The 17067-nt window shown below is 62.9% G+C and overlaps 1 protein-coding gene across 4 annotated transcripts in view; it reads left to right on the top strand.

Moving 5' to 3' along the window:
* Positions 1 to 17067, top strand: part of RPTOR (regulatory associated protein of MTOR complex 1) — a 307301-nt gene that overhangs the window by 244427 nt on the left and 45807 nt on the right. For all 4 annotated transcript variants that reach the window (XM_045085733.1, XM_045085736.1, XM_045085734.1 and 1 more), the window contains 7 exons: positions 4562 to 4636; positions 7587 to 7652; positions 7928 to 8119; positions 8382 to 8522; positions 13517 to 13634; positions 14491 to 14631; positions 14873 to 15031. In XM_045085733.1, coding sequence (XP_044941668.1) covers positions 4562 to 4636; positions 7587 to 7652; positions 7928 to 8119; positions 8382 to 8522; positions 13517 to 13634; positions 14491 to 14631; positions 14873 to 15031 — 892 coding nt within the window. The remainder of the gene's footprint in view (positions 1 to 4561; positions 4637 to 7586; positions 7653 to 7927; positions 8120 to 8381; positions 8523 to 13516; positions 13635 to 14490; positions 14632 to 14872; positions 15032 to 17067) is intronic.

Raw genomic sequence — 17067 nt, 5'->3', positions numbered from 1 at the left:
GGCGCCGCTGGCTGTAGGACCTCGCGCCATTTCTAAAATGGTGTTCGTGCATCCCGACACCATCCTGCTGTCTCCACGGGCGCCCGTCACGCTGGGAACGGCCGCCCCATGGCCCCTCTGGGTCTTCCTTTTCTCCCATCGAGATCTGAACTCTGGGACCCACACGGACCGGAAGCGGGGCTCTCCCACCGCGTCAGCTTCTGCACGTTCACGGCAGGTCACCAGCAGCCGTGCCCACCAGTGCTCAGGACCGTCCCGCCGACGTCCCGGCTGCCCCGTAACAGACCTTCATCTGTGGGGAAGAGCAGGAAGTGTGCCCTGCCAGGCCACCCCCTTGCCTCACCCCTGCCGGGCCACCCCCCCTTGCCTCACCCCTGCCGGGCCACCCCCTTGCCTCACCCCTGCCGGGCCACCCCCCCTTGCCTCACCCCTGCCGGGCCACCCCCTTGCCTCACCCCTGCCAGGCCACCCCCCCTTGCCTCACCCCTGCCGGGCCACCCTCTTGCCTCACCCCTGCCGGGCCACCTCTCTTGCCTCACCCCTGCCGGGCCACCCCTCTTGCCTCACCCCTGCCGGGCCACCCCCTTGCCTCACCCCTGCCGGGCCACCCTCTTGCCTCACCCCTGCCGGGCCACCCCCTTCCCTCACCCCTGCCGGGCCACCCCCCCTTGCCTCACCCCCCTGCCGGGCCACCCCCTTCCCTCACCCCTGCCGGGCCACCCCCCCTTGCCTCACCCCTGCCGGGCCACCCCCCCTTGCCTCACCCCTGCCGGGCCACCCCCTTCCCTCACCCCTGCCGGGCCACCCCCCCTTGCCTCACCCCTGCCGGGCCACCCCCCCTTGCCTCACCCCTGCCGGGCCACCCCCTTCCCTCACCCCTGCCGGGCCACCCCCCTTGCCTCACCCCTGCCGGGCCAACCCCTTGCCCGCCTCGTGGAATCAGCCTCGCGGACGCCGCCCTTCCTGCTCTGTGTCCGCGCACCCCGTCTTTGGCCGGCGTCACAGGGAACCCAGTGCTCGCTCGTCTGCTCGCTCTGCTTCTCCTCCTCACCTCCCCGTCCCTCGTTTTAAAAGCGCAAGTCCCTGAAATCCGGAGGACAGCAGAGCTGTAGTGAGAACTGAAAGCCGTCGGAGGTGGTTGCGTGTGTGCTGGGACAGGGGCCTGTTCGGGCAAAACCAGTTGGTGTTCATGCCCTTGCCTCCCTCCTGCTGCTGGGTCTGGGGGGCGCACCAGCTTCGGGGGCTCCTTGGCTGCCATGGCCCCCGAGGCTCCGTGGGAGGCTTTCTACCCAGTCCGTGGGGAGTGTGTGTCTGTGCATGGCATTTCTGTGTCTTCGTAGTCAAAAGGCTTCATGTCCCTCCTTCTGATGAGGCGGTTGGCCAGGGTGTGTGTGTCCCGGGCCCCTGCCTGCAGGGGATAGAGGGCGCGGGAGGGACAGCTGAGCTGGAGAAAGTCTGAGCAAGTTCTCAGCCGTTGGTAAGCGAGTCTGGCTAAGGCCTGGGAGGGCAGGAGGCCCGTGACGAGGTGGCTCTTGGGGGTCCCTCCTGGTGCAACCCCTCATCAGCGCAGGCTCTGCACTGAAGGCCCTCGGACGCTCACGCCCTGGTTCAGAATGAGTGGAGCGTGAATTAGTGGCCCCATGTTCCCCTCTGGTGAGGCTCACTGTACATGTGTCAGCCTTGCTGACTTGTCCAACCTCTGATCTAAAACCAAAGAGGAGCCTTTGCTCTGAGAATCGGGCAGCCGGCCGCTTTTCCCAGGGGCTTCTAAGATGCCCTCTCCCGGTCCCCTTGGACGGCGACTCTGCAGGGCGGACAGCGTGTTGATGCCTTCTTAGATCTTCCGTCACCACCTTCATTCAGAGCAGGGCATCCCTGTGGGATCAGTTGGAAACTCACGCTTAATCAGCTTCCTGGCGCTTCGGGAATCAGCCCCCTGGCCTGAGCCCCTGGTGCCCATGCTTCCTGACCAGCACCCACACCTACCTGCTCAGCTCCCACTCACACGGCCAGTGGGAGGCTGCCCTGCCCGTGTCCTGGTGCGAGGAGGAAACCCGGGATGATGAGAGCCCCCGAGAAGCAGGTAGTGCGGGGGAGCTGTCCCGTGTGGCGCAGAGCACCCTCCTCCCCGTCTGCGGCGTCGGGCTCCCTCCCCACGTGAGCGTGACTTCTGATCTGAAAGTCAGCTTGGCTCACGCTCTGCTCCTGGGCGTGTGTGTGCGCATGAGCTTCCTCCTGACGGCACCACGTGTGTCTCAGAGGTGCCTCAGACGCACCGGCCCCACATAGAACCCTCCTTCTCTGAGGGCCTGCACCTGGCACCCCAGCTCTTTAGTGATCTTCCAAGCGGTTGGGCCACCCGCCCCTCCTGCCCAGATCCCGCGAGAGTCGTCCCCGTCTCCAGGGTCATCCCCACGCCCTCTGCGCCGGCTGCCCCCTTTCAGTCCGGCTCACCGTCCGCTGCAGTCCTGCAGACCCACTGCCGTGACCCTCCCCGGTGCCAGCCCCTGCCGGCCACCTCAGGGCCTCCAGGCAGCATCTGAAGCCCTGTGCCCTCTGCGTCCCGCATCCCACAGGATAGGCTCGCCTTCCCCTCCATCCCGACTTGGCAGAAGATCCCACCGTCCTTCAGCACAGGCGCTGAGCCACCACGTCCCCCGGGTCTCCTTGCCGTGCCATCACGCACACACAGCGGTCTCCTCCAGAGACTGCGAGCAGGGTAGGGTGTGTGTGGGTCGCGTCTCTGTGTCCAGGTCTGAGCCAGTGCCTAGCACCGGCGGGTCCTTGAATGAGAGCTCAGCTCACAAATGCACAGTCGTGCAGGTGTGCACCGGTGCATGCAAGTGTGTGCAGGTGTGCCCCAGTGCATGCCGGTACATACAGGTGTGTGCCGGTGTGTGCCAGTGCGTGCCGGTGTGTGCACACACATGCAAGTGTGCAGGTGCAGGCTGATGTGTGCTGATACATGCAGGTGTGTGCCAGTCCATGTAGGTGTGAGGTGCACGTGTGTGCAGGTGTGTGCTGATACGTGCAGGTGTGTTCCAGTGCAGGCCAGTGTGTGCACACACGTGCAGGTGTGTGCCGGTGCATACAGGTGTGTGCACATACATGCAGGTGTGTCCCAGTGCATGCCGGTGTGTGCTGCTACATGCGGTGTGCGCAGTCCATGTAGGTGCGAGGTGCACGTGTGTGCAGGTGTGTGCTGATACGTGCAGGTGTGTTCCAGTGCAGGCCAGTGTGTGCACACACGTGCAAGTGTGTGCCGGTGTGTGCACATATGTGCAGGTGTGCCGGTGCATACAGGTGTGTGCACATACATGCAGGTTGTCCCAGTGCGTGCCGGTGTGTGCTGTTACATGCAGGTGTGTGCCAGTCCATGTAGGTGTGTGTGCACGTGTGTGCAGGTGTGTGCTGATACGTGCAGGTGTGTTCCAATGCAGGCCAGTGTGTACACGCACGTGCAGGTGTGCCAGTGTGTGCACATACGTGCAGGTGTGCAGGTGCGGGTCAGTGCGTGCAGGTGTGTGCACATACGTGCAGGTGTGCAGGTGTGGGTCGGTGTGTGCCAGTGCATACAGGTGTGTGCACATACGTGCTGGTGTGCAGGTGCGGGCGGGTACATACAGGTATGTGCACATACATGCTGGTGTGCAGGTGCGGGCCAGTGCATACAGGTGTGTGCACATACGTGCAGGTGTGTGCCAGTCCATGTAGGTGTGTATGCACGTGTGTGCAGGTGTGTGCTGATACATGCAGGTATGTTGCAGTGCAGGCCAGTATGTGCACACACGTGCAGGTGTGCAGGTGTGGGCCGGTGTGTACAGGTGTGTGTGCAGGTGTGCAGGTGCCGGCCGGTGCATACATGTGTGTGCACATACATGCAGGTGTGCCGGTGTGTACAGGTGTGTGCACATACGTGCTGGTGTGCAGTTGTGGGCTGGAGTGTGCTGGTGCAGCGCAGCCTGGAGATTTGGGAAGAGCTGTACACCTGACTCTTCACTTACGCTTCCCACCTCAGGGCTCTGCCTTTGGGGTAAGGAGTAGGGCCTCTGCTCCAGGAAGCACCTCTTGAAATGTGTGACACAGATGGTTCACACAATTACACTCCCACAGATTCTCCTTTCCCAGTGTTTTGTAAGTCCAGGCAAAATTCTAAGGAAAGCTTCGGCAGGGGTTAGGGTCTGCAGAAACCAGGGAGGGTTTCGAGTGTCGGGTGCCTCCCCCTCGGAAGGCAGGAGGAGGGGGGCGTGGGAGGGAGGGTGTGGGCATGGGCCGCAGGGGTGAAGGGCCCCTCCCGGCAGGTCCCGGAGGTGTTCAGGGAACGTCTAGGAGCCGCCGCACTCCTGAGCGTGTGTAGGGTGCCGGCCCCTCTCCCGCGGCCGAGGAGGGTGGTCTGCTAGCAGCCGCTCTAGCTGATCTTCCCAGTCGAACGCTGGACTTGAGGGCATAGAATCTGGAAGGCATAGAACATCCCCTGCTCGCCCATGATTCACACATCCCACGAAGCAAGGAGCCCCTGGGTACCCGCACTCACGGTTTCTCCGTCTCTTTCTCTCCCCAGTCGTGCCAGGCTGACCTGGTGAAGGACAGCGGTCACAAATACTTCCTGTCGGTCCTGGCGGACCCTTACATGCCAGTAAGATGACCTTCCCTTCTCCCTCAGCAGTGTCCAGAGCTGTGCTGTTTGTTCCCACGCATGTCTCGCTCTGGGGTTTCGTGGCGAGGGGCTCCCTGGGGGCGGAGGGCCATGTCGGGTGTGGGCGGGCGGTCGGCCTTTGCCTAAGAGCAGCTGGTTTCAGAGCAGGTTCCTTTCTGCCTCTGAGCAGGTCGGTTCGGCTGTTCATGACCGTCTGTCTCCCTGGCACATCTGTGCAGCAGAGGAGAATCCCTGCCCGCTCACATCCTGTCGACGGAATGAGATTAATTAGCGCTTTCATGTCTCTCTGACAGCTCACAGGCCTAGGGAAGGTTCTGGAACATGACAAGTTGCCAGTGTGCCTTATGAATCAGGAAGGAAGGGAGGGCAGGAAAGATGAGAGTGAGCATTTACGTTTCAAATTATGTTATTTTATTAAAATGCTTCAGCAACAGTCATCTATGAACGGCATTCACAGGGAGCGCTGCCGGTGCGTCGTAACGAACCCCCAGCCTCCCTCGCTGCAGCTCCTAGTGTGGCAGAGAACAAAACAGACGTCCAGAGTCGATCCTTGATATAACTCAGTTTTGCCAGCATATTTAAAGCGTAAAAGTTCATTTTCACAGCCTTGGCGTTCTAAGCTATGCTGGTTACCGAAGAAAAACCAGAAGACGTTAAAGACAGGATTGTTGCGTAACAGGCAAGTGGCACCGCGTGTTTGAACTGAAGCCTGGTGACACAGCTCCATCCTGGGAGCGGAAGCTCACCCTCGCGAGGCGATCGTGGCTCAGTGGCAGCCCAGGCCGGCACAGGTGGGCCCCACTTCGGCTGCAAACACACTGACGTTTTGAGCCCATAGTGAAGTTCAAAAGAGAAGATTGCCAGATGCCAAAAACTGAAGCCAGAAGTCTGAGGAGAGCCACAGTGGAAAGGGAACGCTGACCCCGGGGTCTCCTGCCCTGCGCCCAGGGTGGGGCCTGAGTGGCCACAGCACAGGAACAGACCCCCGTGGAAAGCCAGGAGCCTGAGAGGTGTGCCCTCCCCCATGCGGGAAGGTGCTCGGAAACGCAGCTCCCAGTGGTCCACATCCAGGGGGAGACAGCAGCCCAGATCCCCAGGGGCCTGGAAGCAAAGGCATAACCCCCACGGACGGTGCAGAGCCTAGAGCCTGAGAGCCTTGGCCGCAGGTGGTCGAGCCAGCGGGGAGGAGAGCCAGTGGAGTCGGCAAATAGGAAATCAGCCCCCGAGAACCGAAAGTACTAGAGTTCTCTGAGAACAACTGTAAAACCCACATGAGTAAGTGTGTGTAAGAAGATTGAATGGGAAGAATTCAGTTACGTCCAAAATGCAGCACCGTGTAGTTCCTCAGAACTACTTTTGTCCCTTCTAGAAGAAAACCATCTGTTCTTTTCTTTTTACTCATCCTCAAAAGTGACCAACTAGAGGGGCGCCACGGGGGCTCAGTCGTTAAGCCTCTGCCTTCGGCTCAGGTCGTGATCCCAGGGTCCTGGGATCGAGCCCCGCATCAGGCTCTCTGCTTGGTGGGAGCCTGCTTCCCCCTCTGCCCCTCCCCCTGCTTGTGTGCCTTCTCTTGCTGCGTCTCTCCGTCAAATGAATAAAATCTTTTTTAAAAAATGACCAAGTAGATTCTCTTGGTGAATCGGCAGATCTGGGGGAGCCTGTAGTGGAAGCCGTCGTCTCTGCCGTACAAAGCTCCGCAGTGAAGCAAACAGCAGGCGGCCCGTGGGCGAGGGAACCCAGACGCCACCCAGCACGGAGCCAACAGCAGGCGGGAGGGGGCACTGAGGCCTACGGGGCAGGGGGTCCCACTGCTTCCAGCCCCAGGCCAGAGCGTGCCCTCAGGACAGCGGGGAGCGGCAGGATGTGGGGCGCCCACGGCTGACGATTCTCCCAGCACGAAGAAAGGAACGCGGTTTTGGTTGTAAAAAACGCAGTGAACCTTGTAACAGGCGAACACAAGCAAATCCACACGAAGACGCGTCCTGACCGAGTCGCACGTCTCCAAGCAGAAGGGAGAGTCTTAGAAGTAACCAGAACAAAGGGGCCTTTGCACAGCAGCGGGCCGCTTCAGCGGGCAGTGGACGCTGGCGCCAGAGGAAACGGACCGTCACCCTGGGACCCTCCGTTCAGGACACGTGGTCAGAGGCTCAGAGCCCGCCGCATGTGGGCCCCCAGCGCAGACCCGTGTGAAGACGGTGCCCCGGGACGCAGACAGCAGCACAAGACTAAGGAACTGGCGAACCTGTCGGCACATTGGAGTGCGCACTGGCTGCGGACACGGACGGCGGTCCTCACGGACCTGAGGGGTTAAGGCCGAGGCAGAAGGCTGCGATCGGCCCTGTAGTGGCCTCGACGCGTCTGAGGGCGAGCAAGAAGGGGCCGTGTCCAGGTCCACTCGGGGTGCGCATGAAAAACGCGAGGCCCCGCAGAACCACTGGGATAGGCCGACTGGGTCCCTTCAGGAGGGCCACAGGCCCACAGAGGGAAGGGCAGCGTGAAGACCGGCCCACGCGACAGGAGGCCACGAGAGGGAGCTGGGAACTGAGTTAGGAGGGGGATCCACGCGTTCCCCACCGGCGTGCGCGGCGAGGGCAGCGTGCGGCACGGCTCGGGTGAGGGGGCATGGGGGGCGGTCGGGCACTTCCCACCGGCGGGCCGGCCCTCTGCCCACGCGGGGCCATGGCGGATGCGCCTGTCCTGCAGTATTAGCACCGTGGGGGACAACCTGCGCTCAGAAACTCCAAGCCCAGAGCCGCCGGCCCGTCTTCAGCCGGCTCTTCTCTGTAGACGCCAGTGCACAGGAGGCCGACTCGTGCGAGTGGGCCCCGGGCTCAGCACAGAGCTCAGGAAGGAGAGCTCTGCCGTGCTCGCGGGAGGATGGGTTTCCGCCGCGGGCGAGAGCGAAACCAGGCTGCCTTCTGTCTTCTAGGCCGAACACCGGACCATGACGGCGTTCATCCTCGCCGTGATCGTCAACAGCTACAACACAGGGCAGGTGAGTGCCGCCGCCGCCCGCCCCTCCAGGGCCTCCTGGCCCCGCCACCCTGTTCCCCGTCTGTGGAACAGTCTTCCTCAGAAGGGGGCGCCGGCGGGGGGCCTGCGTGTGGCCGCCGCTCGGAGGTAAGCTGCATGGGCTGTGTCTGGAAGGAGGAAAACTGATCTAAGCTGCCGTGTGGGCATTTCCCTGAGCAACGGGGCCGCGACCCCCGCTGGCGCCCCCGACTACCCTGGGTCAGGGGTGACCGCTGGCTGCTGTCTGCCTTCCCGCAGGAAGCCTGCCTCCAGGGAAACTTGATCGCCATCTGCCTGGAGCAGCTCAACGACCCCCACCCCCTGCTGCGCCAGTGGGTGGCCATCTGCCTGGGCCGCATCTGGCAGAACTTTGACTCGGCCAGGTGGTGTGGCGTGAGGGACAGCGCGCACGAGAAGCTCTGCAGCCTCCTCTCGGACCCCATCCCTGAGGTGAGCCCGCCGCCGGCATGTCGGGGCCAGCTGAGGCCGCCTGTTGGCAGGGGGGGAAGGGGGGGCGACCTGGGGATGCCGAGAGACTATGCCTCCCCGCGGCCAGGCCCCCGCGTCCCTCACTCCCTGACGGCTCTCTCGGTGCCTGTTGGTGCTCTGCCGCCTCCCCGTGCCCTGCTGCCCCATCGGAACAGGTGACCCCATGCAGGGGCACAACCCCACCACCCGCTGCGGCCTGACCGCTGTCTGGCCCGTCCTGCAGGTGCGCTGCGCGGCCGTCTTCGCCCTTGGCACATTCGTGGGCAACTCTGCAGAGAGGACTGACCACTCGACCACCATCGACCACAACGTGGCCATGATGCTGGCCCAGCTGATCAACGACGGAAGCCCCGTGGTCCGCAAGGTGCGTGGCCCCCAGGTCGCAGGCGGCAGCAGAGCGCCTCGTGGCAGGTCTCCCGTGGCGCCTGGGGTCTGACCGGTGACCCTGACCGCCGCCGCGAGCCCTCGTCTCGCACTGGCGCGCACCTTGACAGAGCAGACCTTTAAGTGTGTGTTTAATGCTCTACAAAATGCGTTTCTTCACCAGATACTCGTGTGTTTGCTTCATTTAAAGGCATTTAACAGGGCTGCGTCTCCGGCAGCTTGTAGACTAGGCCCCTTCCCGCCCGGGAGCAGCACACACAGCCCCGGAGACTCAAAAGAGCGGTAGACGCGCACAGCGCGCCGGCAAGGTTTGTGTGGCGTCCTCCCCTCCCCGCCCCCGTGTTCGTCCGCGGCTGAGCGGAGCGCTCTTCGAGTTCAGAACGCGTCCTCGCCTGTGCAGATGTGGAAATACCACGGATTCCCGGCTAACACCTCACACCTCTGTCCGAGGTTGGCCCGGCCTCAGCTAGGCGCCCCCCACCCCAGGCGGCAGCGCCACGGGGACCCGGGCGGTTCGCTTGGAAGGCTGCCTGTGCCGCCGAGGTGGTTCTCCCGTGGGTGGCTCGTGTTCACGCGGCGCTGCGCACAGGCTGGCCCGAGACCCCCGCAGGGGGTGAGGGAGGCTGCGTGTGGCCTGGGGCCGTTGGTCCCTTGGGACCCCCCTGGTTCTCCCGGGAGGGATGAAGTCTGGGCAAGTTCCCGTCGGCCAGACTCGACGCACGGGAGAACTCAGTCTCCCTCGCGCTCCCTTCATGGGGGGAGCCGTTGCTCATGTGCCCGACGGCCCACACCCCAGCAGGACTGCGACACAAGACCCCGGGGCCGAGCCTGTTCCACTGGCCCGCGCGTTCTTGCGGGCGGCTCCTCTCCTGCAGGCCCACCAGCAAAGTGCCTCTACTCGGAGCCACTGGTCGAACCAGCACATAGCAGTTTCTGTAATTGTCCATTAAAATCCCTTTTAAAGAAGGAAAATTTGTTTCCTTCTTTCCAGAAAATCTTAAAAATAACAAAGAACGTTAATAAAAATGGCAAGACTCCCTCTCGGTTTCCAATGTTGGGACAGTGGCCACCAAAGTCACAGGGACGTCTAAGTGCCTTCGTGCAGCCCCTGGCATCCCAGTCCTGGCTGGTCGCCACCCGCTGGCCCAGGTGTAGCCAGGCCTCTCCTGAGGGCTGCCCCATCTGGAGGCAGAGGACGGCTCTCCTTCCCACGTGCTCCTCCGTGCCAGGCTCAGCATGCGAGCTCTTAGCGTCCCATGCCCCGGAGCGCAGAGTAGATGACCAGCCTGCCTTCAGGGGGCAGACGCAGAGGCCAGCGGTGGTGCTGGAGCGTCCACAGACATGCAGGACTCAGCGGTGGGTGCAGAGCTCTCGGGAACAGGTCAGAGTGGCACCTACCCTGCTTCGCCGGGGACGTGGGGTCACGAGGTCTTCCACAGATGGGAGCTCGTCCCTGAGCAGCCAGGAGCCGGGGAGGTGAGGGACAGGGAGGGTGGGTGGGGCAGGCAGAGTATGTGCAAAGGTCCTGAGGTGCAAAGTCCCACAGTGGACCCGGGCTACCTGCCCTCCGCGTGGCTGTGGCAGCGAGCAGCAGGAGGGGCAGTGCGGGGGGGAAGGGGGGCAGTGGCTCGTCGCCGCCGGCCCCCGTGCATGGGGGGCGCGCCTGCCAAAGTACTTCATTCTTCCAGCAAAGGCTTGAGTGCCGTGCTCCAGGTCCTTGGGGAGGCCTTGGGACCCTGCCCTGCTTTCAGCAAGTTTGTGCTCTAACGGGGGACAGACAGCCCCCAGCAAGCCTATTACATAAGCCAACGAAGCCATGTTTGCTATGGGAACGTGGGGGCTTTGGGGACACGTCTGAGCAGGGTGGGCAGGCGACGCTTAGCGGGGGAAGTGGCGCCAGCTCAGAGAGAGGCCCTTCCCTGGCTGCAGAACCCCAACGCCGCTGGCACTGGGTTTTCCCCTTGTCCAGAGCCATGTGGCAGGACTGGCATGGCGTGTGGCACTCCGAGGGAGCTCGGGCCCAGCCTGCTGGTCTGGGAGACCACGCGTGGGGCCCCGGTTAGGGTTGTGGGCTGCAACCTGCAGCTCGGGCCCTGGTCACGTGGGCAGCTAGCCGCTGCTGTGTCTGGCTCGCAGCACAAGAGAAGCAGGGATGGAGGGGCTTCTGTCAAGTCACATGTGCTTGGTGTGGACGAGATGACCAGTTTGTCAGAGTGTGTTGCCTCCCCGCCGAGGCACTGCGGGTGCCTCTGGCCGTGCTGGGTAAAATCGGCATCAGCACAGCTACCCCAGCCTCCCAGGTGTCCCCTGGCAGGAACCTGTCTCTGAAGGACAAAGTGCCGCCTGCCCGGTCCACCGGCACCCCCACCTCCTCTGAAGGGCTGGGCGGGGGGTACCAGCCTGTCCCCGTCCAGCCCCACATCCGCGTCTACCTCCTTCACCAGCACATCTGAGCCTAAGCGAGACTGGCGAGACACATCAGCACCCCATGACCTGGGTCCCTGGGGGAGATGAGCGGGGGACGCTGCCCGGGCCACAGCACCCACAGCCAGTGGGAAGCTGGGAGGGCGCACCTGTGGGAGCGGACGCGTTGCCCCGACACGGCTCCATCTCGCCGCAGTTCCTCCGTGACCGCGGGCCACCAGGTGTCAGCCAGTCGTGTGCTGCTGGAACCGCAGCGGGGACAGCCCTCGGGGGAGGAAACAAGCAGGCGGCAGCCAGCACACAGAGGCCGCAGGGATGACCCTGGGGAGATGTGTGGCCCGACCTTCCAGACAACCACATGAGCATTCACTCCCGCGGGGCAGTGCAGGTGCCCAGGAATGCGGTCCGAGTCCTGGGACGCTCCGTAAAGCAGACGCGTGCTGGAGATTAGAAGGTATTTGGAGGGAGAGGTTCTTTCCATGTGGTGCGCACTCATCAGGCACCTGCGTGCTGGGCCCTGGGTCGCCAGGCTGCCTGATGACCCAGCGGGGAGCTGAACCTCTGTCCTCTCCCAAGAGCTTGCACTTGGCGGTGGGGCACGCTGGAGACTGAACAGACCCGTGTGTGACGTGGAGGGGAGCGACCCCCTCCGAGGGAGGCGAACCGGACGGAGGCAGAGTGTGTCTGGGGGGGGGGCCTGGATGAACTCGGGGCACTCAGGGAGGTGTCTGAGTGAAGGCCTGAAGGAAACACGGGGTGCGCTGGGGAGGCCTTTCCAGGCCGAGGGGACAGCAGGGGTGGGGTGGTGGCCCCTTCAAGAGTCCATGCAAGATCGAGGATGGTGGGCATGAGGGGTCGGGGCGGCCGGCACCCAGGTGGGCAAGGCCTTGTTTTGTTCTGCGCGTGAGCGGAAGGCAGGGGGTTGGGAAGATTGTGGGACTGACCCTGCCGTATGACGCTGAGACGCGCTGCCAGCTGGGGGGCTGGGCCACATGTCTCGGGTGGCTGGGCCACGTGTCTCGGGGTGCCGGGGGACTGGGCCACCTGTCTCGGGGTGCCGGGGGGCTGGGCCACGTGTCTCGGGGGTGCCGGGGGGGCTGGGCCACGTGTCTCGGGTGCCGGGGGGGCTGGGCCATGTGTCTCGGGGGTGCCGGGGAGGCTGGGCCATGTGTCTCGGGGTGCTGGGGGGGCTGGACCATGTGTCTTGGGGGGCTGGACTATGTCTCAGGGGTGCTTGGGGGGACTGGGCCACATGTCTCGGGGTGCCGGGGGGCTGGGCCATGTGTCTTGGGATGCCGGGTGGGGGGCTTGACCATGTATCTCAGGGGTGCTAGGGGGGCTGGGGCCACGTTTCTCAGGGGTGCCGGGCCACGTGTCTCGGGGGTGCCAGGTACCCATGTTGAACCTCTTCCAGAAGAGGCCTCCAGAAGCCTGTGCATCCTTGCCAGAACTAACCCCGCGTCCACGTTTTGTGGTCAGACGCGTGCCAAGAGCCCGTCGCCAGCTGTGGCTACCTGTAGTGGCCGCCACCCCAGCAGGACGTGCTTGGCCCAGAGCCACCGGGCATGGGCAGTGAGCTCGGTGTTTGACCTTTGATGGCGTTCCCTGCACCAGAGTGTCCAGGACCCGGGTGCGAGTTCATGGTCCAGGGCCCGGCACGGGTTTTCCTTGCCTCGCATTAGGGTGACGGGAAGAGTCGGTGCTCTTGGAAGACAATACAGGCGGCTGGTTTGCTGGGAGCGACCCGCTGGCAGCCCCACCAAGCATGTGCTCCGGGCTGCAGGGGGCATGGGCAGGCATGCAGGGGCCGCAGAAGAGTGCCAGACGGGGTGTCCGCAGTAGGCATGAGCGGACACGGGGGTTCGCGCAGTCAGACTCTGGCAGATTGAGCGGGAAGGTCGGGGACGCAGGGGTGGGGTTTGGGAGCCGTGTGGTGCACAGACGCGAGAGGAGGAGGTGAGGGGCCCGTGCAGGGTTAAGGCGAGAGAGACCCACGCAGGAGAGGAGGGGGCAGCCGCCAAGAGGGTTCCAGGCACCAGGCAGAGCCGTGCACCTGCACAGAACGGCCCCCGGCGTGGGGCTGCAGGGGTTTGCGTGCAAACCAGGGGCCCCAGCTCGTCACGCAACAGACCTGCTGCGTTCCTCTCCTCGGGCAGTCAGGCCCGAGGGTCATGGAGAACTTTCTTGCCTTTTAGGGACTGGAAACTAATTTATCTTTCCAAGTTTTACATTTAATGAAAGGAGCTTGCCCTGGCTTGTCGGCCGTGTTCCGCTTTAATGCACCCGGAGTTCAGACGGCTCACCAGCGGCAGAGCTCAATCAACACGTACCTCAGCCCAGGTCTCAGATCGATCCGCCCCTCCCCCCGGACACCCCCGCGTGCCTCCCTGGAAGGGCCTGTCCCTGCTGCCAACACTGAGTGCAGAGCTTGTCTTAACCTTTCTTTTTTCTACAGTGACCCGAGCACTCGGCGTGAACTTTCAGCCTCATTGTGTTTCCTCAATCCTCTCCAGCTGCCGTAAGTGTTATTGTCCTTGTCCCTCTCGGCAGGAGCTGGTGGTGGCCCTGAGTCATCTTGTCGTTCAGTACGAAAGCAATTTCTGCACGGTGGCCTTGCAGTTCATGGAGGAGGAGAAGAACTACCCCCTGCCTTCTCCGGCGACCGCAGGTACGGCGCTGTGGCACAGGGAGCCAGCCGGGGCCCCGGGGGAGGACCACAGCTGCCTTCCCTTGCACCCGGGCCTGAGCTCACTGCCCGCTCCAAGTGGCCCCTGGGACTCCTGTCCAGCCAGGCACTGAGCAGAATAGAAGGGGGCCGCCCGGACCCTCTGACTCTTTTCCTTCGTTTTCATCGTCTTTGGGAACCACACCCCCGGAGATGTTGAAGGAGAGCGGAACGCGTGCCGCGGGCGCTCTCAGAAGCGCACGCAGCTCTTCCTGCCGTGAGCTGTTGTCGGCTTCCTGTTCATGAGTCCCGCGAGCCAGCAGCTTTCCTCTTGTCTGTCCTTTTTGCGGGATTTCCGTTTCTCCGTGTTGGGCTGCCCCTCCCCCAGAACGCAGCCTTCTCTGCAGGAAGGAGGGCTTGTGATCAATAACACAAGCCTTACTGCTTTTAGAACATCAGGGAAGGGAAATGAAAATGAACTTGCTTAGCGGAAACAGCTGGCGTGCCGGAGGAGGGCGCCGGGCGTCAGAGGGGAGGGCCTGCGGCACTCACCCCGCAGCCAAGCTGCAGAGTGCCTGGCACTGCCCTCGGGGCGGCCCCCGTCACCAGGCCTGCTCTGAAAGGTCTGTGATAACAGCGTCTCCGCACAGCAGCCAGCGTGGGCTCTGTCTGCTCGCACACCTCCCCTCTCCGCCCGGCGTGCCCGTGTCCGGCTTTGTCCGGCCGGCTGAGCGGTGGGCCTGCTGGTGCCATTCACGCTGGCCCGGGGGGAGTTCCCATCACCTGCTGTGGTGGCCTCCCCGCTAACAGGGTGTGCTGCCCCCAGAGCCCACCATTAACTCTTTCTTTTCTCTCCCAGAGGGTGGGAGTCTGACCCCAGTGCGGGACAGCCCGTGCACCCCCAGACTCCGCTCCGTGAGTTCCTATGGAAACATTCGAGCCGTCACCACCGCCAGGAGCTTGAACAAATCTTTGCAGAACCTGAGCTTGACAGAGGAATGTGAGACGCTGGGAATTGGGTCCTTGGGTTGGGACAGTCGTGGGTCGGATTCTGCAGAACTTTAGGGACACGCGGGCCCTGCCCCTTTCTCTGCCCTGAGGGCATGTCCCAGTATCCCACCGGCTGGCCCCAAGGTCTCACCTTGGCGCAGGCACCGCTGCAAGGAGAGGTGGGGGGTGGGGGAGGCACATGTCTGATCCAGGCACCTGTGCTGACGGCCCCCACCATGCTGTCTGGCCAGCCGGCAGCTCGGTGGCGTTCTCCCCCGGAAACCTCAGCACAAGCAGCAGCGCCAGCAGCACTCTGGGCAGCCCCGAGAGCGAGGAGTACATCCTGTCCTTCGAGACCATCGACAAGATGCGCCGCGTCAGTTCCTACTCCGCGCTCAACTCCCTCATCGGTGAGTGCCGCGGCCGGGCCCCCCTTCCCCCTCGCTGGCGCCCGGGGCTCACGGGGCGCGCGGGACTCGGGACAGCCCTGGTGGGAGCGCAGGCGTCGGCTGGGGCGCGGGGGCTGCAGGCAGCTGCGAGTGTCCATCGCTTTCACTCAGATGGGATCTACAGGCCGTTCTGGGCGTGTGGGGGGAGGCTTCCAGAAGCTTCTGTCTGCCACAGCCCAGTGGCTGGCTATGCAGTGACTCTGCCCCAGGAGACACCCTGTCTGTCGGGCCCAGGGCAGAGCAGCGGCCACCACACCTGAGGGCAGGGAAACACTCCATATGTAAGAACGCAGGGGCGCTCACGGGCCATTCTCCGTGTGTGTTTCATTCTTGACTTAAGGAATCACACATGGAGCCGAATCCCCAGAGCTTGGCCACAGTGTCCGCGCTCTTTCACTGTCCGGTGACCCCCAAGCACGGTGCCCCTTAGGGCTTCATGGAAACCTGTCCTGCGGCTCGCATCCCGCGGGGCGGCTCCTTCCCGCTGCTCTCTCTGCGCCAAGCGCCGTTCGTCTGCTCCCCCAGGCCCCCTCGTCTTTCAGGGTTGACTTGCCCGTCCTGTCGGCAGAGGGCTGACCGGAGCCCTCAGCTAACCCCCACAGGATTGTTCTGGCCATCTCTTCCTAGGTTAGCTTCGGCGCCTTACGTGGCTCTAAGACGCCCGTTTCAGCCGAATGTTCTGGCTCCGGGGCGCTGTGCCAAGTGCTCTCCGGACCTTGTCGCCTGCGTCCCCCGTACTCCTGTTGCTGTTTGCCTACTTCTGCTCCTTGTTTGCAACTAATCCCGCTAGACATTGGTTTGTTTCCCAGTGTCTCCCAGTCCCAACTTCTGCTTTGTCCGTTGCCTCATTAGATCTCTACGTTTTGTCCCAAGAGCTTCGTTTCGTTACTCCCTTCCCTTTTCATTTCTGGGGCTGAGAATGCAAAAAGCTCACGCCCTGGGGCTTTCTTCTACCTTCTGACACCGGCATTCACATCTGTGGTTTCCCGGTCGGCCCCTCGTCCGTCCTTGTGTCGCTGCTAAGTCGTCGGCTCGTTTCCGTGGCGAGCCCCAAGCCCTAGTGCCGACACTGTCCACACCATGTGGCGATGGCAGTATTTCTGACTTTTGGCCCTGAGCGGGAGGGGTCAGGGCTGCTGTCCCCGTGTGAGCCACACCAGTCTGCCACCCTGCTGGAACGGGGCTCAGGACGTCTACTGTAGTCCCTGCAGGTCGGGTCCATGTGGCATCCCCTCGGGGCCTGGACGGGCGGTGGGTTTCAGATGTGGCCACCGTGCCCCCCAGGGTGGCAGGAACCAGAAAGGGATCGTTGCTCACTGAACACACCGACCCATGACCAAGAACTTGGCTCAAAAATACCGACTTGAATTGCCCATCTAAACTGAGAAATGACATCGCAGATTCGTGGGTTTGGTTGTTTGCTAAAATATCTCAGGTGCCCAGAAGGCATAGGGCTGGCCCTTGGCCCGAACGCAGTTCTGCTGACTCACCAGTAAAACGCATTCTGAGTGTCTGGTGCAGGGTGTTTGTTTTGAACTAGAACATGTTCTTTTAACAGAATTAACACTGTGTATGGTGGCTAAGTTCCCAGGCTGGCCCCACAGGAGGCTTGAAACCCAGGTCGGTGTGACCCTGAATTAGTATTTCTGTGTTTGTATCTACAACGAGGAAGCGCGAAGTCCCGGGGCAAACTCGGGGACACGCTGTGGCTCCGACCCCCCAGCAGGCGAGCTCGGCCGCAGCACCACTCCCTCCCCACCCGCCCCTCCCCCAGAGTCAGGGCGACCCCCGCCCCACCCTCGCTGGAGCCGGGTTGGCAGACAGTCTCCGCAGACGGCCAGAGAACGTGGGTTTTCAGTCTCGCAGGCGGCCTGCAAACAAGTGAACCTGGCCGTGTTCCAATCAGCCTTCACTTACGGACTTAAACGTAAATTTCCTGAAATAGTCACAAGTCATGAAACATTATTTTCCTTTTAACTTTTTTCCCCAACTACTTT

This window comes from Mustela putorius, unplaced genomic scaffold (genome assembly GCF_011764305.1).
Source record: "Mustela putorius furo isolate JIRA1106 unplaced genomic scaffold, ASM1176430v1.1 tig00000873_pilon_pilon_pilon, whole genome shotgun sequence".
Classification (NCBI taxonomy): Eukaryota; Metazoa; Chordata; class Mammalia; order Carnivora; family Mustelidae; genus Mustela; species Mustela putorius.
Note: the sequence above shows the minus strand (reverse complement) of the source record. Positions and strands in the feature narration are given on the sequence as shown.